General features: G+C 40.8%; 1 protein-coding gene and 1 long non-coding RNA gene across 3 annotated transcripts in view; one reads left to right on the forward strand and one right to left on the reverse strand.

Moving 5' to 3' along the window:
* Positions 1–26,221, forward strand: part of LOC134789402 (uncharacterized) — a 368,254-nt gene that overhangs the window by 172,265 nt on the left and 169,768 nt on the right. The gene's annotated exons all lie outside the window — the stretch shown is intronic.
* LOC134806786 (spondin-1-like) overlaps positions 1,151–26,221 on the reverse strand; it is a 29,277-nt gene continuing 4,206 nt past the window's right edge. The window contains exons 3-16 of one of the 2 annotated variants that reach the window (XM_063780138.1): positions 19,135–19,236; positions 18,720–18,914; positions 18,048–18,254; positions 17,421–17,687; positions 16,741–16,906; positions 15,957–16,170; positions 15,388–15,600; positions 8,483–8,543; positions 8,047–8,232; positions 6,321–6,468; positions 5,453–5,626; positions 4,746–4,850; positions 2,645–2,739; positions 1,151–1,586 (exon numbers count right to left, since the gene is read on the reverse strand). In XM_063780138.1, coding sequence (XP_063636208.1) covers positions 1,437–1,586; positions 2,645–2,739; positions 4,746–4,850; positions 5,453–5,626; positions 6,321–6,468; positions 8,047–8,232; positions 8,483–8,543; positions 15,388–15,600; positions 15,957–16,170; positions 16,741–16,906; positions 17,421–17,687; positions 18,048–18,254; positions 18,720–18,914; positions 19,135–19,236 — 2,283 coding nt within the window. In that variant the 3' untranslated portion in view covers positions 1,151–1,436. The remainder of the gene's footprint in view (positions 1,587–2,644; positions 2,740–4,745; positions 4,851–5,452; positions 5,627–6,320; positions 6,469–8,046; positions 8,233–8,482; positions 8,544–15,387; positions 15,601–15,956; positions 16,171–16,740; positions 16,907–17,420; positions 17,688–18,047; positions 18,255–18,719; positions 18,915–19,134; positions 19,237–26,221) is intronic. The other variant, XM_063780139.1, reaches the window with a different exon arrangement.

A 26,221-nucleotide genomic window follows, 5' to 3' on the forward strand; every position in this document is an offset into this window, starting at 1 on the left:
AACAAAGGTTTATTCGCAACGTTTCTTTATCTTTTCCAATTATAAGTAAGTACTTAGCTCACCAAACGACAGTATCCATTATAGATACATTAATAACCAAATAAACTTAAGTACCTCAAATTCATATGAATATGAAAAAGCCACGTTTCTACTAGGAATAGTAGACTCGTTAACCAAGGGAATAAATTCAACCATTTCTGACGAGATATTTCGCCGGGCTAAGTATTTATTTTTGATTGAACTCAAAAATTGAGGTAAAATAATAGTTATGGAGGAAGTTACAATCATGTAAAAACAGAATGGAAATGATACGAGTATCACACATTCTTTTTGTACATAATGATTATACTAAACGTAAAAAAAATATACGTATAATGTGAAAATGAAACTTAATTCCTAGGGCCAAAACGTACCTACCACTTTCAACCAGCTTGAATCGCTTTACAGATAATCAAGAATCCATTTTCAGAGCAAAAATTACATGAATAATACAAATGAGCCGTGGGAGATTTACAAAATAAGCTGTGATGTTCCTCGACAGTATTAGGATAACTAATTAGAGTAATTAGTAAAGAAGGTAAGTAACTTACCCGGCTACTAGGCTAGGGTAATTAGAGTAATAACCCAACGTAAGCGGTAAGTTAAATTGTAAGAACTTTGTGTACAAAATTTGTTGACAAATTGTTAAAAATAAATTTAAGTGAGTTTTAATGATGCCGTTTATTATTTACTCCCACTCTACTCTCAAGGCAAAAAAATATCAGTAAGGAGAAAAATGTAGGTACTTACAGTATAACTTAGGTAAATACCTACTTACGGAAGTTTTACATATGAATTGAAAACTAAGTACATATGTAAGTACATGAGCATTTTGAATTTAAGGTGTTTGTAGAGGTAAAGAATAGATTAGGTACGTCTAAACACAATAAATAAAATATTTTTTGAGAACCATTGACAAAGAGAAACTCTACACGATCCAGTAGATTGTTTAATGCATAGTTTTTTTATGACATTTATTGTACTTATTGATATACATGAGGCTACCATATTTTTGGTTATTTTATTAACTAGTTATAAGTACCTACCTATTATCGACATGTTTTACATGAGCATGCTTAATGAGACAAAGTTTAACATTACACTTATTTAGGCGCCTACATATTTTTTTAAATTTTCAATTTACTTATGAATTGGAGTATAATAGGTATTTAACTAAGTATGTAAGTAGGTAATACCTACTTTACTTTTAGTACTTAATTGATTGGCTTTCATCCGTATCACATAAGGAGATCAGAGACTTACTCCCTTATTCATAAAACCAGGCAAATCTCTGTTAAGTTTTGTTTCTTTTTAACACAAATGTCAAAATTACGGATAAGGACGAACGATTATCAAGGGGGCTTGTAGAATTGGCACGTGTTTATGAATAATGCCATTTATCCATTATTTTCACCATGGTTACTTGATACTTCTACCCTAGGGGAGTCGGTGGCAGGCAGAAAAGTAGTTTTGCGGCAGTGGGTCAACTTACAAAGGCGGCTCTTCACCAAGCTGGGGCACGGTTTGCCGGAACCAGAGGCAGCCTTCTGAAATATAGAATAGAGGCAGGAACATTTAGTGGAGCAAAATATAAACTAGCTGTGATAATAGTTAGGATATTCCTCGATAGATACTTAGATATAGCTCAACCAAAGCTTTTGAGGAATATCCATTCATCCATATCCATTCCTCAAAAGGTTTGGGTGAGGTGGAACTGACAGTTATAAACCTGGTGTGAACCAGCCTGTACTAGCCTGTAGTTGAGCTTGAGCGCGAGCTCACAGTCCCCGGAGCTGCCCCGGCCGAGCCAGGCGCCACCTCGCCCCGTCCTACAACTGGCAGTTATGAACCTGGTGTGAACCTACCTGTACTAGCCTGTAGTTGAGCTTGAGCGCGAGCTCACAGTCCCCGAAGCAACTGCCCCAGCCGAGCCAGGCGCCACCTCGCCCCGTCCTACAACTGGCAGTTATGAACCTGGTGTGAACCTACCTGTACTAGCCTGTAGTTGAGCTTGAGCGCGAGCTCACAGTCCCCGAAGCAACTGCCCCAGCCGAGCCAGGCGCCACCTCGCCCCGTCCTACAACTGGCAGTTATGAACCTGGTGTGAACCAACCTGTACTAGCCTGTAGTTGAGCTTGAGCGCGAGCTCACAGTCCCCGGAGCTGCCCCGGCCGAGCCAGGCGCCACCTCGCCCCGTCCTACAACTGGCAGTTATGAACCTGGTGTGAACTAACCTGTACTAGCCTGTAGTTGAGCTTGAGCGCGAGCTCACAGTCCCCGAAGCAACTGCCCCAGCCGAGCCAGGCGCCACCTCGCCCCGTCCTATAACTGGCAGGTATGAACCTGGTGTGAACCAACCTGTACTAGCCTGTAGTTGAGATTGAGCGCGAGCTCACAGTCCCCGGAGCTGCCCCGGCCGAGCCAGGCGCCACCTCGCCCCGTCCTACAACTGGCAGTTATGAACCTGGTGTGAACCTACCTGTACTAGCCTGTAGTTGAGCTTGAGCTGAGCGGGCGCTCACAGTCCCCGGAGCTGCCCCGGCCGAGCCAGGCGCCACCTCGCCCCGTCCTACAACTGGCAGTTATGAACCTGGTGTGAACCTACCTGTACTAGCCTGTAGTTGAGCTTGAGCGCGAGCTCACAATCCCCGAAGCAACTGCCCCAGCCGAGCCAGGTGCTCACATCACAATTCACGTCCTCTAGCGACAAATAGAGACACTTAGAGACATTTACAATTTTACACCTCTAAATAATTTTAGATTTTTAAAGTGAAAACTTCTTTAGCGACGCTGTGCACTTTTTGTGATGGGGAAAAAATGTTTAACTCGCAACAGCGTAAGACGTAAGACTCTTCGTAAGACGGACACGTGACCTGATCGAAAAACTGTTAAAATGTCATTGAGTTTTCACTTCTGCCGGCACTCCCGGAGTGCAACTTGTTGTTTTTTTTTGTTCCGTACACTTAGGGTAAAAGCGAGTCCCTATTACTTAAGACTCCGCTGTCCGTCTGTCTATATGTCTGTCATCACAGGCTGTATCTCATGAACCGTGATAGCTAGGCAGTTGAAAATTTCACATCAGATGATGTATTTTTGTTGCCGCTATAACAACAAATACTAAAAACAGAATATAATACATATTTAAATTTGACATTTAAATTCCATGTTGACGTGTAAAAGCTTAGTGTAAAAGTGCCCTTGTGGCCTATTTGCTGAATAAATGTTGAAGTTGAAGTTTGAATATTATAGTATCAGCCAACTTTACTTTTTAGATGTGACTAACTAAATAAAAAATTTACAGCAACATACTTCCTAATCCATTTTGACACGGACTTATGAAATCATATCCGAGTACAAATGCATTAATCTCAGTTAATAACTAGTGGCTCTGTGAGCTGTAGACCTCGCGAGCAGAGCTTGAAATAACACGGTGCTAAGAGCTTTAAATACACCGTGTTTTTTTTGATTTCCGTTAATTTCAAGGGTGCATTCCTGAGCTTAAATCAAGTAACTTTCTCAAAGACACCGATGTTCTAATTAAGTCCATTTCGGAGATAATCCATAATTTATTTTTTTACTATAAGGCCTCTACAAGCGTGTACACTTGCCTTAGGGCCGGCTTACATATTGATTAGTGTTTAGAATGAGTTCATACATTTGCTACTAAACTTAAGTACAATCTCGGTCGATTGATGTACGAAATGACATTGATATGTCACAGATTTCAATTGTTTGGTTGAGTTAAATGTAATGCCCGTGTTACAACAACGCTATATGCTACATTTAATTACTTTTTAAACAAAAAAAAAAACAAAAAAGAAAACAAAAAAATTTTTTTTTTGAAAATTAACTATGCCATTTAGTTCTTATAAACGTACTTAACTATACCCCGAAGTTAACGGAATTCAATAAAAACACGGTGTATAGTAAATTAAAGAAAAACAATACGAAATTTATGTGTAAAAAAATACAAAAAGTTATAATATCCCAGCATACAATTACTGGGGATCGAACCCAGACCCTCTGTGCAAACAGAAAAAGCGAACGTTTACAAACTGAGCCAAATAGTTCTCAGATGGGTTGACGAAATTTAGCTACTCCTTCTCAAATTAAAATTAGTTAAAATTAAATATCTAAATACCGCCTAAACCAGCGATCTGCAATTTTTGCTATTAACTCTGTAAACATGTCTCAAAAAGAAAAAAGTCTTATGATATCGATACGACTATTTGTTTAGGCGCCAGGTATCACGACTCCGCCATTTTTAAAAATTTCCAAAAACCGGATTGACAAAAAAATTTTATTTAGTCATAAAATTCGGTCACAAAATTTCACGAGAATCGGTTAAGAATTGCGACCTGTAGAGGAGAACATCCGGACATACGAAAGCAAAATGCCCGAGTCAAAACGTAGACCTTCGCTTCGCTTCGGTCAAATAAATGAAACCCGACTTTTTATGTCAAAGTCGGTGTCGGTTGTACAGTCGACGTTAAAGATATGTTTACATTTTTCGCCTTATTACAAAGGAGTAAGGTGCAAAAGTGTAAACATATCTTTGACGTCGACTGTAATAAACACTCGAATTGAGAAACTTTATTTTTTGTAACTCGGTTTGAAATGTGTACCTACTTAAATATAATAATGGGTCACCAGAAGGAACCACAAGGCTACATAAAATGTTTATTCTAAAACCCTAACGAAACTACCTTGAACAGGCGCATCGTTTTGTATCACCTCGTTGTCCGCACTCGATTGAGTCGACATCGGTCTCTTCGCACTCGTTTCAGTAGTGGTGGCCGCTGTTACTGTAACTGACCAATACTCATTTAACGATAGGTGATATTCTTAAAATATTACATGTCAACATCAGAAAATATATTTAATGATTGTAAATAGTAAAAAAATATGTTTAGAATTAAAATTACAATAAAATCGTTATGTCCAATAAATTAAAATTGTTCGTTAATTACAGGCCACCAGCTAATAACAGGCCACCCTAAACTAAAAATGAATTATAAACAGAATTCGTTTTAGTCAATAACTGGCCACCCTTCAATAACTAGCCACCTTATAGGTACTAAAATGAATTATGTTTATAGGTGAATAGAATTCTATTTTAGTTTAGGGTGGCCAGTTATTGACGAACTACCCTAACACCTACACGTACCTATAGTCTTCTATTATGATATCATGGTTCATGCCGTAAATTCAACTATCGTTGCTCCTAATTGCAACACTAAGGGCTCATTTAGTTAGACGATGCGAGAACTCGAGTTTTATTACATTGCGGTTTTTAATCGGTCGGTTGAATTCGACGTAACCAACAGTCCGCAATATAACTCAAATCGCATGCGAGTTCGCGCGCCGTTTAAATCAGCCCTAACTCGAATATCTTCGGTATCAAACAACTCACCATTGTTAGCGTGTCCGCAGCGTTTGAGGCATTCGGCGTGCGTAGGGAAGTTGTTCCCGTTGCCGCCGCAGCCCGAGTACCCGAACGGCTCGCAGCGCCCGCTGGCCGCGTCGAAGAACCAGCGCTCCTTGTAGCTGCGGCAGTGGCCCACCGACGATGGCAGCATGCACGTTTCTACATCGACAATTTCTCCGTTATCGAAAAGCCGCTTGTGCATGAACTATAATCTGTATCTTTAGGTATTTCAATAAAAGTAAACAAATATAATTTGTACATTTTCGGGTAGTTATAACATTTTTTTAAATCAAACTGTTTGTTAAATATTGAAATTAAGAGGCCATCAACGTGCACAATAGTTGCACACGCACGTTGATGGGCTCTTGCCATCTACTCGATAGTTGGCCAAAGGTATGGTGCAATCTTTTCGAGCGATGGCTCCATAACCTTTGGCCTACCTACTGTCGAGTAGATGACGTTAATGTCAATTTCAAGGATCAAAGTCAATGGCGTTCTAACAGTTTTAATCTTCTGTCGAAAGATGGCAGTAAATTTGCTGTGGGTACATAATTTACTTTGACAATCCGCCTCTATTTCAAATTTTCTTTGCCCACTGTTACTGGAATACTGATAATTAAGCACCTAATTTTCAAACATTTTCAGAAAATTTAAAAACCTTTAAAAAAAACTGGACACCGTCCTGTTGGTCATCCTAAATACCGTTGGGCAGATCTCTGTGTGCTCGGCGTCGGCGAAAGCTGGCGGGATACCGCTCTGGACCGATCAAAGTGGTGTGCTCTTGTGTTGGAAGCCAAGCCTCATTTTGGGTCATCGCTCCAACCAAGTAAGTAAGTACCTAAGTAGTAAAAACCTTTGGTAATAGAGTCGAGGCAGCCAGTATCCTCGCCATCGCACAGCGCCTCCTGCTGCGACATAGTGAACTGACAGCGGTCCATCTGCTCCTGGACCTCTTTCTCCAGTTCAGGGTCATCTAAGGTAGTGTTCTCCATCGGAATATCCTGTTAACCAGAAAAAAATGCAAGTAGATTCATGAGGCTACACAGACCTATCAAGAACATGTAAAGATTGTAAAAGATAAAATGAAACATAAATCATACAATACAATTATGTTAACACGGCATCTTTAAAGGGATATAGATACTGTTCCAGCTAAGGAATAAAAAGTGAGAAAAATATTTAGACTACATTACCGCTTGTAACAGTAGGGAATAACCTCAATAATATGAAGAATTAGCGCAGATCCTGGTTTTTTACGATGTCTGTGGCGTAAGCATCGGCTATCTAACTTTCTAACCCGGAGGGGAAATTATAGACCTTATTGAGACAAGTCCGTATTCCTTACGATGTTTTCCTTTGCCAAAGAGCAACTGGTTAAATAATATATTTCGGTTTAGAAGCTAGGCTAACCTAAGCTAGGCCACAGGCCAGCTCTCGTAAAATCCCACTCATCAATCTTAATTCTAGCGTCTAAATCACTAGCATCAGAATACTGAAGTCTTGGTCACGAAACGCACGCTCCGAACGTGCACGCTGACGCCAACCGCCATAACATTTGCCTAAAGGGTCATTCCATAATAAACGCTACCAAGGGTTCAAAAATGAAAACTGGTTTAAGAAGTCAACACTAACCTATTTCCATAGAAAACATACCAAACCTTCATGTCAGAAAAAAAAACCCCAAAAAAATGTTTTTTTATGGTAGGAGCTATTACTACTATTTTTTATTTTTTTTCGCATTTAATCCTGTGATGTGGGGTGTCGTTGGATAGATCTTTCAAAATGAATAGGTGTCACCATCAACCATTTTTTCATTAAGTGAATATTTTCGGAAATATTCGCATCGAAAGAAAATAATTATGATATCTTCGAGAAACAGTTTTTATTCTTAAGATTAATGTATTTTATAATAATTCAGCATTTATTACTTATGATTTACATCGAATTTATTAAAAAGACAATAATTTCAATAAAATGAGCCATAATTTCGTATAAATCTGTCTTGATTTCGTACTCGTAACAACCGAAACGAACCATGAGTAACACCCGAAACAGGTAATTTATTTTATTAAAATTAAATAAAAAGTGATACTAAGTGTTACTTCAGTGTTTCAGTAGGCTATACTAACTATTATTACTTGACATAAATAAAACTGGAGGTTATTTGACAAAATTCGCTAAATTATGCATTTTGGTACTGATGGTCAGAAGGTATAGGCCAATTCGCGTAACGCCCGAAACAGCTACTTTTTAGTGATTCTCTCGTTATTGCTCTTATACTTTAATTATGTGTGTACAGGCGGCTTAGCACGGTCGCGTTTTTATCCCTTGTCACCATGCCTGTCACGTTCTAACAAGTATGTAAGTGCGAAAGGGACGCGCATAGTGATAGTCGATAAAAATGGAACCGTGCTGAGCCCGCAGGAAAAGATAATATTATCAAAGTAGTAGATGAATCAATAGTTATAACCTCCTAGTTCCTGTTACAATATCGAATAAAACCTTATTTTATGAGTTCAAGTGTAACAACCGTAACGGTGGAATGACCCTAAAGTAGCCTTCGGGTAACTATCACCAACCAGGTGCTGCAACTCCGCGAAGCGCTGGTTCCAGGAGGCGAGCAGCCGACGCGAGACCTCGCGCTGCACGCGAGTGTCGCGCGCCAGGTACAGGCGCGCGCGCAGCCGCCGCCCGCGCCCGCAGCGCGCCGAGCACGGCGACCAGTCGCCCCACGCCGTCACCTTGCACGCCTCGGTGCCGACATCCTGCACAACACTCAAGTTTTATTTAGAAATACTCAGGAATCGAAAATCTTTACTAATAGAACAAGGACAGGTTTGCAATATAGCGATCTCATAATTTAGAAAAAAATATTACAAGTCTTATCATAAGCCTACTCTCGTAAGCGAGAGCCGGAAAGTATGTATTGACAGTTGCAATCATATGGTAACACATTCTTTGTCTTCCTACTAGGTAATTCTCTAGATCGTTAAAATAATAAAAATTCTTACACACCATAAAAAACCAGTCGAAATTCGAAATTGTTGTTGAGTTCGAACCGTCTTTTGTAGGAGGTCTGTAAAAAAATAAACTTGTTACGAATCTCAATCATCAATTCATATGAAGGCGCAAAAATTTACATACGTCTATAGGTCGACAGGTCTATACTGCTTAATTCAGACTTATAGCCCATATAACCATTCCAGTCGCAGAATCACAAAGTGGTAACTAAATGTCAGATGTGTCGTAACAGAGTCCACACAATGTGTCTAGAATTGTTTCGAAACAAAGTGTCGTCGCCCCGTGTACACTTTTCCGTAACAAGGTGTCGACACATTTGTGTGCACTTTGCGTGCGGTTTGCGACTAAATCTGACAGCAAATTTGTGACAGCAAATGTCAATATAAAATACCTCTTGAAAACCAAGGTTTGTCAAACTACTATTAGTGTCTCGTGTGCTCGTAATTCTAGTAAGTCATCATGGGCAATGCAAATGATAATAATCGACCGAAACCATATAAACACCCAACACCCGTCAACCTTTTACAGAAAAGTTTTTAAAGAAATTCAATAAGCTACTTAGGTCAGGCAACGAATGCTCCAAAAGTTGTAGAGGGAAATGCTCGGAACACAATTTTTGACTCCGTAACTCGGTTTGACAAGTTAGGAGGTGAACATATCAAAAGTCCCCGGCCGTAGCCCTTGAGCGGGGGGGAGAGAGGGGGCTTTGAAGGTCCCATTTTCCCGTTTTTCGATTATATCTCGGAAACTATGCATCTCAGCGACATGGCCACTTATACAAAATGAAAGTTAATTTAATTTGTTACAAGTTTATTCAGTCAATTTTTTCGATATGTTGAATAGTTTTTGAGATATCCGCTCTTGAAAGTTTATTTAGGGCTCTAAATTTTATCTTGATATATCTATATCAGTGAAGGTGCTAGGCCGTGTTTGGTATCGTTTTCGTATAAATCTGGGGTGCTGAATCCATTTAAGATATCACATTGACACCATTCCACAAAATAAAAATAAATCTTTTTAGGGTTCCGTACCTCAAAAGGAAAAAACGGAACCCTTATAGGATCACTCGTGCGTCTGTATGTATGTCCGTCTGAATACACAAAATAGTTCTTTACCTATAGATGACAGGAAAACCTATTAGAAATGTGCAGTCAAGCGCGAGTCGGACTTAATGTACGGAACCCTTAATACGCGAGTCCGACTCGCACTTGGCCGGTTTTTTTGAAACTCTTCTTGACGCTTAACCGCTGAACCGATTTCGTTGAAATTTGGTATAGAAATAGTTTGCGTCCCGGAACAGGACATAGGATAGATCTTATAACCAAAATCATCTTTTGAAGGTGTGAAAAGTGGCGTGGAAATTTGTACGGGAAATCAATAACCGCTGAACCGATTTATATGAAATTTGGGATGGTCTACATCTTTGATTTAGTTAAAAATGATGAAAAAACATGACTTCAAACCTAAACTTAAACAGTATTAACTTCAAGAAGTCAATTCTGCATTCCCCCCTACACCTCATTTCACACCTTTAAAGGATGATTTTTGAGATAACTTATTATATCCTGTCTCGGGACTCAAAATATATGTGTACCAAATTTAAATTAAAACTGTTCAGCAGTTTAAGCGTGAAGAGGAGTTTAAAAGAAAGTATTATAATAAGTTTATATGTTTTTACTTCGGAATGGTGTCAATGTGATACCTTAACTAAATTTGGTACTGCGAATTTATACGAAAACGATACCAAAACATGGCCTCGTAGCTTTACTGTTGTAGAAGTCAAAATAAAATTGAGAGCCCTAAATTCTTATTAGTTGGCCAAACTTGTGTAGAAGGAAAAGGTAAAATAAAAGTCTTCGGCAGGAATATAAGACACAAATATATTTTTTTTTGCGTTACTATTTCATTCATCAAATATAAACATACCTTGATTATACTATTCTAGTGAGATCCTCATAGATAAACAAAAACATTTACTTAAAAAATTACAAGGTCTAAATGTCACGGAACTTGTGAGAGTAATATGTGAAAAATATAAACTTTTATGACAAAAAAAATCTGGACACAATTTAAGAATCACCCAATTGCGTCGAGGAATCATCTGTATTTTTGCTTGTTTCATTACCTCCTCGCTTGTTTTTTGTCCTTTGTATTCTGTAGCAATTTGTTAGATCTGAAAATAAAGATAACTTGCGTCGTCACGGATGTCGATTTATAGGTTTTAGGGAGTGCAGAATTCGAAAACGATGATCATTTTATAATCCAAGATGGCGGCTACGTATTTTGTCATAAAAGTGGAATCCAAAATAGTCATCATTTTCGAAATCTGCGCCCCCTAAAACCTATAAAACGACATCCATGACGACTTTTATGACATAGTGCATGGCCGCCATCTTGGAATCAAAAATAGTCATCATTTTCGAAATCTGCGCCCCCTAAAACCTATAAAACGATATCCATGACGACTTTTATGACATAGTGCATTGCCCCCATTTTTAAATTGAAAATGTTATCATTTTCGAAATCTGCGCCCCCCAAAACCTATAAAACGACACCCATGACGACTTTTATGACATAGTCCATGGCCGCCATTTTGGATTCCAAAATGGTCATCATTTTCGAAAGCGGGGCCCCCTAAAACCTATAAAACGACATACATGACGACTTTTATGACATAGTGCATGGCCGCCATCTTGGAATCCAAAATGGTCATCATTTTCGAAATCTGCGCCCCCTAAAACCTATAAAACGACACCCATGACGACTTTTATGACATAGTGCATGGCCGCCATTTTGGAATCCAAAATGATTATCATTTTCTAAATCTGCGCCCCCCAAAACCTATAAAACGACACCCATGACGACTTTTATGACATAGTGCATGGCCGCCATTTTGGATTTCAAAATGGTTATCATTTTCTAAATCGGGGCCCCCTAAAACCTATAAAACGACATCCATGACGACTTTTATGACATAGTGCATGGCCGCCATCTTGGAATCCAAAATGGTTATCATTTTCGAAATCTGCGCCCCCTAAAACCTATAAAACGACACCCATGACGACTTTTATGGCATAGTGCATGGCCGCCATTTTGGATTCCAAAATGGTCATCATTTTCAAAATTGGGGCCCCCTAAAACGTATAAAACGACATCCATGACGACTTTTATGACACAGTGCATGGCCGCCATTTCGGATTCCAAAATGGTCATTATTTTCGAAATCGGCACTCCCTAAAACCTATATATCGACACCCATCTCGACTTTTATGACAAAGTGTTTTGCTACCATCTGCATGCAAGACATTTCTATTATTTTTACGTACAAAAATGGCCCCCTGTCAACTTTCAATCGAGATTTAATCGATAATTTATTCGATTAATATTCAGATTAATTCAATTTCAATCTATGTTAGGTCGACTAAACTAATCGCGATTAAAATTTGAGAATTAACTTTTTTTATTCCATTAATTAGTCGAATAAACAGTTAATCGATTAATGCCCATCTCTGACCACGGCATTTTTACACTTTGAGAATATCTGAAAACAAATCAACACAAGGAGCCATTTTGCAAATCCAGTAACATACCAGTAACTTTGTTATTACTTTTGACAGCGCGTATCATGTGTCAACACAGAGTCGACACAAAGTCGAAACATTGCAACTACTTTGTGACTGCAATATTTCTCAGCCTTGAACCATATTTATACATCATAATTAACAAGTTTCGTAGTATGTAAAGCGTTATTTCTGTTATTTAAGTATAGTATACGCATCGAAGTACTAAAAATGCTTCAAATAATATAGTTATGAACACAGGCACTGAGAAGTAAACAATTTCATTTCCGGCTAAACTAAAACAATGTGGTGGCGCGTTGATTATATTACACTTAGTTTATCAAATCACTCGAGCAGTTTAATTCCCCATAATAATTTAAGTCATATTGTAATAAATGCAAACAATATATAATTACGTCTTGTAATCCTTCTTAGAGATGGCGTATTAATGTCACTTATTTTTATTTAAGTATTTTTCCATCTGACAGTTTCCATTTGACAGGAACATAATGAACGAATGAACGAATGATTTTGGCATAAAGTAGTCGCAAACCCGAAACAATGTGTGCACACGGCGACCACACTTTATGTCACTTTGTGTCATGTGTCGACCCTTCCCCATTTCTGGTAACTGTGTCGACACGGCGACGACTCTGCGACTGGAATTGTGACCGAAACAGACGGTGTCGACACAAGATGTGTCAACACCGCGTCGTAACGGCGACTGGAAATGGTTGTATGGGAGCAGGCCTATGTGGAACTCTCCGCGCGAGCTCGGGTTTATACCAGGGATGTTACGGAGCTCCGGTTCCGTTTCCGTTAAGGCGGAACTTCCGTTTGGTATTACACATCCGTTTCTGTTCCGGTTCCGTTATGTTTGAAACGGAAGTTATAACGGATGTCAATGCTTCGTGCGGCGGCGGCGTACATCAAAAACAAACAGGTTCATACCAGTCATTCGCTCATCGCCCCGCTTGCCACGTGCTACGCTAATTTGTTGTTTGTTTGTATACTTTGTTTTATTCGTGTTATTAAAATTAAAATCGTATGTGTTCTGCTGTGTACTGACTACTGACTGTATGTAGTGTGTGTGGTGAATGTTAGTGTGTAAAAAAACGCACAATGAAGCCGAAATCAAGTTCGATTTGGAACTATTTTGATGAAGTAAGTGGGGACACGGCTAAGTGTAAACTTTGTCTGAAGGTTTATTCTAGAAAGGGGAAAACGACTACATCGTTAAAAAGTCAGGCTCCGATTCTGGTTCCCAGAATTTCTGGTATAAACCAGGGATGTAACGGATGTGGTTTTATCGGAACCGAAAACGGAAACAGATGTTTTCAATTTAGTTTAACGGAACCGAAAACGGAAACGGAACCGTAAACGGAAACGGAACCGAAAACGGAACCGGAACCAGAATCGGAGCCTGACTTTTTAACGATGTAGTCGTTTTCCCCTTTCTAGAATAAACCTTCAGACAAAGTTTACACTTAGCCGTGTCCCCACTTACTTCATCAAAATAGTTCCAAATCGAACTTGATTTCGGCTTCATTGTGCGTTTTTTTACACACTAACATTCACGACACACACTACATACAGTCAGTAGTCAGTACACAGCAGAACACATACGATTTTAATTTTAATAACACGAATAAAACAAAGTATACAAACAAACAACAAATTAGCGTAGCACGTGGCAAGCGGGGCGATGAGCGAATGACTGGTATGAACCTGTTTGTTTTTGATGTACGCCGCCGCCGCACGAAGCATTGACATCCGTTATAACTTCCGTTTCAAACATAACGGAACCGGAACAGAAACGGATGTGTAATACCAAACGGAAGTTCCGCCTTAACGGAAACGGAACCGGAGCTCCGTAACATCCCTGGTTTATACCTACGAGTCTGCTACCGTTCACGGTAGAAAAGCAAGCCAGTTGGTTGCCACACGCGCTCACGCACGCACGCACGTCATCGCGCAGCCGCACTGTCAATTTTTACGATAGTTACTAGCTACGTAGGTACTATTGAATTTCTTTAATTAAACATGTGGTGTTTATTACGACAAATGTATAGTTAGATATCTATCTATTTGATATAGGTAGTAAATGTTTAATTTATTTTGGTACTTAAATGTTTATTTTAACGACAATAAGTTAATTTTACACCGGAAAGTACCTAATCATTTATGCTCTGGTTAAGTTATATATAGATTAATAGAGAAACGTAGATAGCAGTTACTTTTAGATACAATTTCTATTTTTAAACCCATACAAAACTATAAAGAGTAGGTAATTTTGATTGTGACGTCACAATGCTAGTGTTTCGTATAAGTAATTTCCATAGTAGCAAAATTGCTTTGACGGTTCGAAAAAAGAAACTGATCTAACTAGTGGTCAAATACCCTATTCCCATTCCCATTTTATTAATTTTGTGTGTTTTTATGTTTTAATTTTAATATTAGGTGCATGTTTGTTTGTTGTTGTTGTTCTTGTAGTTTTAAGTTATTTATAACATAATTCAAACACAATGTAAAATTGTTTTATGAATAAATAAATGAAATGAATGAAATGATATCTTATAATTAATTACCTGTATTCATGTGTTATCTATTTTTCTTTATTGTATATATAACATTAATCTCTTTCTGGTTTTAAATTACACGAAGTTTCAAAACTAATTCTTGCTGGGATCATTGCGCGGTTTATAAAACGGCGTAAACACTGCGGTTACTGCAGGGACATATGACCTTTTAAAATGAGTATTTCGCAAACACTAACGCATAAACGGAATATTAGGTATAATTTAAGATTTAGAATTCCGCTGTTTAAAATTAGGTATTTATTTATTATTTCTAAGCGTCAGCAACCCTAGCGTTATGCCGGTGCGCGCGGTGCGGGGAGCGGCGCGCTGAAGGTCACTCCATTGTATTTTTGTGTAGGTATCAAAACGGTAGGTATTTGCGTTTTCTTTGAGAGATAAGTATCTGTTCGTAAGAACTGTTATATAATCTGTGCTTATAGTGGAAAAGTTATCAATGACATTATGGCTGACCGGAGAGATATTAGAACTATTACATAGATAGATTTCGTCTCGTACTAAACTGCCTTCTTCTGAAAAACAACAGCGCATATTCTGCCTGTCTACCGTCTACCGCAAAACCGTCTTCGTAAAGTGTACTGTACTGTACCTGACCTACAGTCAAAGAATTTAATTTCAGACTCATTTCGTACCTTGCACAATGACAATCAATATGAAGTCGCTAAAACAAAGTACAAAATGGGTAGGAAATTAAATTCTTTGACTGTACCTAGATAGCATAATCAATAATCATATGACAAACCTGTGACAAGGGCCAGCATCACAGGGCAGCGCCTGGCTAAGCACGGTGCGCGCCTTGAACCCAATGTGGCAGCGCTTGTGCGCGCGCGGCACGACGTAGTGGCGCGTACGCGCGCGGACGCCGCAGCCCTCGCACGGGGACCACTCCGACCATTGAGTCACAGCGCACGGCCCGGATGACTCCGCCGGGTCCGGCTCGTAGTCGCTTATTGCTCTGTAATATTTATGATTTATGTTTGCCATTTTACAGCACGTTTTAGGGCCAGTTGCACCAACCACATTTGACAGACTGATCAACGTCAGCTGGCGCGCCCCGGCGCTTTACTATGAACCTTTCCATACATAAAAATTTAGCGAACTCTTTAACAATACGAACAGTTTGGTGCAACCAACCCTTAGTCTAACTAAAATAACAGACACGTATTTTTTTAGCTGCCCAAACTCAACCTATTGGGAGAAATTGTCCTCCAAAGTACTGAAAAGTGAACTTAATCCTAGAGGGTAGGAAGTATGTAAAGACCAGTAGCTTCGCAGGCTACCAAAAGTTCTACTTGTTTGTGACATAGGTACCTGCAGTGCATCCTCGGGCCGCGGCACTTGCGGTGGTCGGTGAGCTGCGCGCGGCACGCCTCCTTGCGCGCACGCGCCGGCCACATGTAGTAGCGCTGGCGCGCCGCGCGGCCCTCCCCGCACGTGACGCTGCACGCCGACCACGCGCCCCACGTGTGCGTCGTGCACGCGCCAGACGCGCCCAGCTCCGATTTGTGCTCCGGACTCGGCCCGCCTGATACACCAATAAATCGTAGAAATGCGTTTAAGATTACTATATTGGCCACGGAAATTTACTCCCCGAGCGTGCACGCTTGACGCTAACGCTGACCGCCGACTACCTATACATTGGATAAAACAAATGCATGCGGTACGCGACAGCGTGCGTTTCGTTGCCCTCGCGTAAGACCTTGGTCTTCGGTTGATATGCTGTTCGCTACGCAACGCGTCACATTACTGTACCCAGCAAGGGGACAAAAACCTGATACAAAATTCTGAAAAGGTGACATCACAGCTGGAAACTGGCGCAATAAACTGGGCCCGATGGCGCCGTAACGTCATTAGGTACCTACTTTTATTTGAAAGAAAAAAAAACTAATAGATTGAAACCTCGTTTATCAAAATTGGCTAAAATGGCCTACGAGAAAAAATAATAGGTACACACAAACATACATACGTAGTATAAAAACCATTTTATGGCTCAATAGGAAAAAAAAGCCGCACCTCGACAAAGTGCTGTAAATCGGCGACCGTTCAGCACGCCACCGGCTAGACATAAACTGTTCGTAACACCAACGTCACTAACCAGTGCCGTCGCAGCTCTTCTCATAGAGACGCAGTCGGTTGAGCCGCAGGCGCGCGTAGGGCCGCATCTCGCCCGTGGCGCTGAAGAAGGGCGAGCGCGCGTCGCGCGGCCAGTCCGGCCGGAGCGCGCGCACCGGCGCCGCCGGCACCGACGGTTGCCGCCGGGACTGACACAAACACATGTTTACTATAATATAAACTACACTGTATAGTAGTATACAAACTAAATAATGAAACAAAATTAGGTAAGTATCTCAGTAGATACAAGGATAGAAAAAAAGGCATCAACGAGCGCCTTTTCATTAAAAAGAATCTTGCTGATGTCTTTTTTCTATCCTTTGGTTCTGTCCTCTTGACCGCAGCGAGACGTTGATTGTCAAATGCATTAGAGTTCACTAAAGCGTTTCATAATGAAGTCATTATAGTTGAGTCGGGCCTCCATAGTGAAAAGTACGTATCATGCGATTATAGTTTGGTTTTAGTCTTAATTCAACCATAAAATGGACGAGTAGAAAAAAAATGCACTTTTCATTCCATTTTTGTTTCGTCTTCTTCAATCAACCTCAACCAACCAACCAACACGACAATTGATATCAATTTATCACATTCGGAATCCATTCTTCACTCACTCTCATAGTATTATTATCATCCGTCCACTCGCAACGTTTAGTAGAATCTCACCGTATAGGCAATACCACTGTCAGTCCCAGCGTCATACGGATAAAGTGGCAACGTAGCAGATGTGCTCCAGGTACAGTTTGCATTACAGAGCTCCAGAGCAGACACGCCAACTATCCAATCTGGGGACGGCGCTAGTTTAGCGGCCAGAGACACGAGGTGGTGTTTGGCGTCCACTCGGAACACGGCGAAGGTGCTGGGCGATCCCGTGCCGGCCACCTGCTGCCACGATATGCCGCGGGCTTTAATTATTGTGCGGATGTGGTCACTCTGCGAACAATCACCAAATGAACGATGACTCCAAGGAGTTTTTAACCCGAAAAGTAAAACATATGTAATTATTGGAACAGGTTCACACTCATCCGACTTTTACCTTACCTCAGCCTTCAACTCTTTTTCCGTAGCCATATTAGTGTCACCCAGTGTCACCGTCTTCAGCCAGTCGCCTGAGCCCAGCGCAAGCAACACGTCCCTTCCTGCCACACACGGTGAGAGAGAATACGATGACATGAATCTCTCACCCCGGCTCTCACCTCTTTTTCCAAAGCCGTAGTAGCACCGTTTGATCAGTCGCAGCGTTTGCCACGCAGTTTGAGAAGCTACAATGATATGTACCTAGGCATCTCTTACCTCAGCCTTCAGCTCTTTTTCCAAAGCCGTAGTGGCACCGTCTTCGGCCAGTCGCCTGAACCCAGCGCTGGCTACACGTCCCTCCTGCCACACGCGGTACTGAGCGGTGTGAGAGGCGCCGATGACGTCGCTGAAGTGCGCACGCGCGCCCTCCGGTGGAAATTCGCGCGGATGCGTGTTGCGGGACCATAGCCCTTCAAAGGTTACCTGTATAGGTATCATCAAATGGCCAGTTTACCTTTGCGTTACTTCACAATACAATAAGTTAAGTAAGTAAACTATAAAATAAGAAAACTTCGAAAATAAATAACGTAGGGCTCCTATTTGCATTGAAGTACTTACTCGGTCGAATTTTTTTAATTGGCGAAGTAGGTACTTAGTGAATCTCTCCGATAGACAATTGAAGTAGGTACACAAAAATTAGTATTTAGTTTGTAAATCCCAAAATGATTTAGACTTTAAACAAAACGGTTCACATTCAGCTATCTACCGTGAGCCATGCTGACCCAATGAGGCATTTTATGAAACTGTCGAACGTGATTTGAAGTCAAGGCATAGTATCGTGGTCTAACTGGTGGTCCTGGTATGAGTTTTGATCACTAAGTTCAGATTTACGTCATTAAGTACCTACCTAAGTAAAAGTCTAGAAGACATTAAGATTAAGATTTCTACCTCGTATTTGGCCTCATCGCACGCACAGCACGGTTCTAATATCGGCGGCTGCCGTGTGAAGCTGGCGGGCGCTGCGTAGGCCGCACAGAGCTTGCGCGTGAGAACCGACCACCCCCCCTTGTCGTTAGCCGGCTCGACGCGCGCACACAGGCGCAGGCACAGGTCTACGGCGCGCAACGGCGCGCTCCAGATTACCTGGCATGAACGAAGCGTGGAAAAATATACATAAACTTCCTATTGCAAGAGCGAGCGAATTGGACAACGGAATCGAGCGATGTAAAAGTGTATACCATGAACGGTATAAATCGAATAAACAGCATATCCATTTGTACCTACCCCTTATGTATGTATTTTACCTATGAGTGAAATGAAGCCAAATTTCTATACCTAGGAATTTATGGTTACTATTACTAACTTGTATCTCTGTCTTCGGATGCGCAGTAGCATTGTCCACCGCGGGGAAACATAATTCATGCTGTTTTGTCTGGGCATCGTACGCCTGGAAGGATCCTAGCGACTGTAAGAAAGAGATTTATTGAGTGTCATAACAGTAAGTATACGCTTGGAAGAGGAAATGATATTGATATGTGTGGTCGCATACCTAAACATCTACACGCGAGTGTGCATGTTTTAAGTTTTGGGTAAACTGAAATCTGCTCGTTCCCAAATACCCTTATCATATATTTTTGCATTTATTTATGCTTTGTCTCTTTCTATAATAATCATAATTTCAGTATAGGGTAAACCTAAATTGCCTAATTCCTAACTACCCTTTTAGTTATGCTAATATTTTATCTCTCTCATGAAACTGTTTGTTATTTTTAGCGTAGGATAAACCTAAATTGCGGTAATTTAAAGTACCCTTTTCCAGCGCAGTTATGACATTGATTATCTCGAAAACCACGAAAATTTTACTAGACCTATAAGTGCATTTTCTGGACCAGCCTAAGGTGCCCTCCCATATAACCATTCCAGTCGCAGAATCACAAAGTGGTAACTAAATGTCAGATGTGTCGTAACAGAGTCCACACAATGTGTCTAGAATTGTTTCGAAACAAAGTGTCGTCGCCGTGTCTACACTTTTCCGTAACAAGGTGTCGACACATTTGTGTGCACTTTGCGTGCGGTTTGCGACTAAATCTGACAGCAAATTTGTGACAGCAAATGTCAATATAAAATACCTCTTGAAAACCAAGGTTTGTCAAACTACTATTAGTGTCTCGTGTGCTCGTAATTCTAGTAAGTCATCATGGGCAATGCAAATGATAATAATCGACCGAAACCATATAAACACCCAACACCCGTCAACCTTTTACAGAAAAGTTTTAAAAAAAAAGCAATAAGCTACTTAGGTCAGTGAGAGTGAGTGAGTGACATTCTATCAGCCCATGGGTTTAGCCAGTACGTGGAGCACGCTACAAGGATAGAGGGCGACAGTGCCACACTGTTGGACCATGCATACTCCAATATCCGCGACGGCCGTGTGTCCGCAGCGTGCGTGTGCACCAACTTGAGCGACCATATGGCTCAGCGACTGATCGCGCCTCGTCTCGTCGCACGGCCTACGGCGCCGTTGATGATAAAAAGGCGAGTTTATAGTAATAACAATAAGATCTCTTTTGTAAACGCGTTGGCATCAATTGACTGGCAAGTCATTGTGAGCAGATATAAAGGCGACTGCAGACGATTCACTGAAGCGGTGTTACGCATAATAGTCAACCTTCTGAATATACATATCCCGATAAAAAATACCAAGGTTTATTTAAATAGCAGGCCATGGATAGATTCAGAAGTTTATAATCTTAAGTTATTATTATTCGACTTTATACAAGTTACAAAAAATATCCCCGGTAGCTGTACTATAAACGAAACCCTAGTCAAATTACAGGTTTCATACAGCCATAAACTAAAGACCAAGCGAATGGATTTCTTTAATTCTTTCATAAATAGCAACCCCAATAAAAGCAAGGCCATGTGGAGGGCAATAAACATGGAGTTAGCTAGGAAGCCACGCGAGCGCGTCGATTACACGGACCTGCTTCGCGACACCGACGGGAAACCGTTCGCGTCGAAACAGCAGCTGGTGGACGCCGTGAACCGCGAATTCGTGACGGCGGCGGCCGTGTGCGGCGCGCCTGTCCCGGCCTGCGCGCGATGTCGTGCCGCCATGGCCGAGTGGCGTGACGCTAGCGATACTTCTATCAGATTACTACCTTTTACGCCCGAAGAAATCAATATCATCCTGAAAACCGCGATTGCCCCTAAAAACAGCACGGACATCTACGGGCTATCCGCTAGCCTTCTTAAGCAGACCGGTTTTGCTATTAGCTTCGTACTCTCGCATCTATTTAATGACTGCATGAAATCTGGAATATACCCGGACGGCCTAAAAAAAGTAAAAATATGTCCGCTTTACAAAGGCAAAGGCCAAAAATCCATCATGAAGTCATATCGCCCAATTTCGCTGGTGCCAGGCCCTAGCAAATGTTTTGAGGTCGGACTGAACAAAAGGATACTAGAGTTTTGGTTCCCTCGGAACGTGTTGTCCGACTGCCAGTACGCTTACCGCCAGGGCCGCTCCACCACCGACTTAGTGCGAGAGGTGGTGCGTGACGTGTTGCGCGCGCGCGAGACGGGCCGCCACGTCGCAGTCATCTGCTGCGACCTGTCGCGCGCGTTCGACACGGCTGACCACTCGCTCGTCGCCGAGAAGCTCGACCACTGTGGAATCCGCGGACCGGCCCTGAGCCTGCTGCTGTCTTTTATGACCGAGCGAACTCAAGTAGTCTGTGGCGAAAATGGGCAAATCTCGTCTGCAGAGATGCAAAACTTAATGGGCGTTCCGCAGGGATCCTGTCTATCCAACACGTTGTTTAGCTTGCTCCTAAACGACCTACCACGGGCAATAAATGGCGCAAGTATATACATGTACGCCGACGATGTCACAGCCGTGGTGAGCACGCCATCTGCACGAGAGTTGGAGGGAGCTCTCAACAGCGTTGTGGGGCAGCTACAGGACTGGTTTAAGTCGAACGGCTTAGCACTCAACAAAGAGAAAACGTGCTTTATCACGTTCAAACTCAATGGGCATCCAACACGGAACCTGAAGGTAAGTGCGGGCGATGCCCAGATACAGCATGTGACGTGCACGCGTCTCCTCGGCTTCTACCTTGATGGCGCCCTGGTGTGGGACACTCACATAGATGAGATGTGCGGCCGGCTCGGGAGCGCATGCTTCGCGCTGCGGCGGCTGGCGAGCACAGCCGGGCGAGCGACGGTGCGCGAATGTTATTTCGCAACGGTCCACTCGCTGCTAACGTACGGCACCGAGCTATGGGGCCGATCCTCGGAATGGCAGCGAGTGTTCTCGATGCAAAAGAGAGCAGTTCGAGCGATGGCCGGCGTGTCTGGAGACGCCTCAGCACGCGAGCTGTTTAAGGAATTTCATATACTACCCCTGCCTTGCTTATATCTGTACCAAGTGGCCGTGTTCACTTATGGACACATCGATGAATTCAAGCGCAGGGGTACGAATCCAAATTATGGCTTGCGCAGCAATAAACACGAAGATAGACTAAGTACAATCTCGCACAAACTTGCCAAAACGGAAAAATCCGTTTACTACCTGGGCCCCTCCGTGTATAATCGGTTGCCGGTCAAGGTAAGAAATGCAGCATCCGTCCAAAGCTTTAAAATTAGGCTGAAGACATGGCTTGAGGAAAATAATTTCTATAATTACCAAGATTTTTTCAATCTACCTCTTGCATTATAATAATAAAAACTAATGTAATTAAGTATGTATCAAATATACAAAATGTAAAATAATCCCATTATGTATTGACCTATAACTGTGCGTTATGAATAATAAATTTCATTTCATTTCATTTCAATTTCATTTCATTTCAGGCAACGAATGCTCCAAAAGTTGTAGAGGGAAATGCTCGGAACACAATTTTTGACTCCGTAACTCGGTTTGACAAGTTAAGAGGTGAATATATCAAAAGTCCCCGGCCGTAGCCCTTGAGCGGGGGGGGGGAGAGATTCATTTTCCGGTTTTTCGATTATATCTCGGAAACTATGCATCTCAGCGACATGGCCACTTATACAAAATGAAAGTTAATTTAATTTGTTACAAGTTTATTCAGTCAATTTTTTCGATATGTTTAATAGTTTTTGAGATATCCGCTCTTGAAAGTTTATTTAGGGCTCTCAATTTTATCTTGATATATCTATATCAGTGAAGGTGCTGGGCCGTGTTTGGTATCGTTTTCGTATAAATCTGGGGTGCTGAATCCATTTAAGGTATCACATTGACACCATTCCACAAAATAAAAAAAATCTTTTTAGGGTTCCGTACCTCAAAAGGAAAAAACGGAACCCTTATAGGATCACTCGTGCGTCTGTATGTATAGAATAGAATAGATTTATTCGTAAGCACAAACAAACAATATTAGAAATGTGCAGTCAAGCGCGAGTCGGACTTAATGTACGGAACCCTTAATACGCGAGTCCGACTCGCACTTGGCCGGTTTTTTTGAAACTCCTCTTGACGCTTAACCGCTGAACCGATTTCGTTGAAATTTGGTATAGAAATAGTTTGCGTCCCGGAACAGGACATAGGATAGATCTTATAACCAAAATCATCTTTTGAAGATGTGAAAAGTGGCGTGGAAATTTGTACGGGAAATCAATAACCGCTGAACCGATTTATATGAAATTTGGGATGGTCTACATCTTTGATTTAGTTAAAAATGATAAAAAAACATGACTTCAAACCTAAACTTAAACAGTATTAACTTCAAGAAGTCAATTCTGAATTCCCCCCTACACCTCATTTCACACCTTTAAAGGATGATTTTTGAGATAACTTATTATGTCCTGTCTCGGGACTCAAAATATATGTGTACCAAATTTAAATTAAAACTGTTCAGCAGTTTAAGCGTGAAGAGGAGTTTAAAAGAAAGTATTTTAATAAGTTTATATGTTTTTACTTCGGAATAGTGTCAATGTGATACCTTAAGTAAATTTGGTACTGCGAATTTATACGAAAACGATACCAAACATGGCCTCGTAGCTTTACTGTTGTAGAAGTCAAAATAAAATTGAAAGCCCTAAATTCTTATTACTTGGCCAAACTTGTGTAGAAGGAAAAGGTAAAATAAAAGTCTTCGGCAGGAATATAAGACACAAATATATATTTTCTTTGCGTTACTATTTCAATCATCAAATATAAACATACCTTGATTATATTATTCTAGTGAGATCCTCATAGATAAACAAAAACATTTACTTAAAAAATTACAAGGTCGAAATGTCACGGAACTTGTGAGAGTAATATGTGAAAAATAAAAACAATTTTATGATAAAAATGAAATGAAATTTTATGACAAAAAAATCTGGACACAATTTAAGAATCACCCAATTGCGTCGAGGAATCATCTGTATTTTTGCTTGTTTCATTACCTCCTCGGTTCTTTTTTGTCCTTTGTATTCTGTAGCAATTTGTTAGATCTGAAAATAAAGATAACTTGCGTCGTCACGGATGTCGATTTATAGGTTTTAGGGAGTGCAGAATTCGAAAACGATGATCATTTTATAATCCAAGATGGCGGCTACGTATTTTGTCATAAAAGTCGTCATGAATATCGTTTTATAGGTTTTAGGAAGTGCCGATTTCGAAAATGATGACCAGTTTGGAATCCAAGATAACTGCCGTGCACTTTGTCATAAAAGTCGTCATGGATGTTGATTTATAGGTGTTAGGAAGAGTAGAATTCGAAAATGATGACCATAACCAACGTGCACGGCAGACATCTTAGATTCTAAAACGGTCATAATTTTCGAATTCTCCACTCCCTAATACCTATAAATCGAGATCCATGACGACTTTTATGACAAAGTGTACGGTAGACATCTTGGTTTCCAAAATGGTCATCATTTTCGAATTCTGCACACCCTAAAACCTATACATATAGTAGTTCGCCCCGAACTGTGAACTCGCGGTTCGCCAAACAGATCAATTGAATGCGGTGCTACTTAGTCTGAGATGGGCATTTCGTAATTGATTCCTGATTCCACGATTACTTGAAATTACTTTGTAATCTGATTACCGATTCCTAGATTACTTTGTAATCTAACAATACCGAATTACTAAGTACAATTCCATTTGAGGAATCAGGAATCAATTTTTCGAATACTATAATTACTAGTAATAGAAATCAATGTCGATTCTTCATTAGGTACAGGAATATATATTACTTGATTCCTTTCAGATTACATTTCGTACTACTACATAAGTACTATCAAAAGTACATTTCGATAGTAGATATAGATGTTGTTGACTTACTAGGATGCATCTACCGATACCTTATTTGAAACAGGTGTGCAGATTTCGAAATTGATGACCATGACCAATAAAACGACATCCATGACGACTTTTAACATAGTGCATGGCGGCCATCTTGGATTCCTAAATAGTTATTATTTTCGAAATCTGCGCTCCCTAAAACCTATAAAACGATAGCCATGACGACTTTTATGACATACTGCATGGCCGCCATTTTGGATTCCAAAATGGTTATCATTTTCGAAATCTGCGCCCCCTAAAACCTATAAAACGACATCCATGACGACGTTTATGACATAGTGCATGGCCGCCATTTTGGATGTCAAAATGGTCATCATTTTCTAAACCGGGGCCCCCTAAAACCTATAAAACGACATCCATGAAGACTTTTATGACATAGTGCATGGCCGCCATCTTGGAATCTAAAATGGTCATCATTTTCGAAATCTGCGCCCCCTAAAACCTATAAAACGACACCCATGACGACTTTTATGACATAGTGCATGGCCGCCATTTTGGAATCCAAAATGGTTATCATTTTCTAAATCTGCGCCCCCCAAAACCTATAAAACGACACCCATGACGACTTTTATGACATAGTGCATGGCCGCCATTTTGGATTTCAAAATGGTCATCATTTTCTAAATCGGGGCCCCCTAAAACCTATAAAACGACATCCATGACGACTTTTATGACATAGTGCATGGCCGCCATCTTGGAATCCAAAATGGTCATCATTTTCGAAATCTGCGCCCCCTAAAACCTATAAAACGACACCCATGACGACTTTTATGGCATAGTGCATGGCCGCCATCTTGAAATCCAAAATGGTCATCATTTTCAAAATTGGGGCCCCCTAAAACGTATAAAACGATATCCATGACGACTTTTATGACACAGTGCATAGCCGCCATTTCGGATTCCAAAATGGTCATTATTTTCGAAATTGGCACTCCCTAAAACCTATATATCGACACCCATCTCGACTTTTATGACAAAGTGTTTTGCTACCATCTGCATGCAAGACATTTCTATTATTTTTACGTACAAAAATGGCCCCCTGTCAACTTTCAATCGAGATTTAATCGATAATTTATTCGATTAATATTCAGATTAATTCAATTTCAATGTATGTTAGGTCGACTAAACTAATCGC

Source organism: Cydia splendana, chromosome 3 (assembly GCF_910591565.1).
Source record: "Cydia splendana chromosome 3, ilCydSple1.2, whole genome shotgun sequence".
Classification (NCBI taxonomy): Eukaryota; Metazoa; Arthropoda; class Insecta; order Lepidoptera; family Tortricidae; genus Cydia; species Cydia splendana.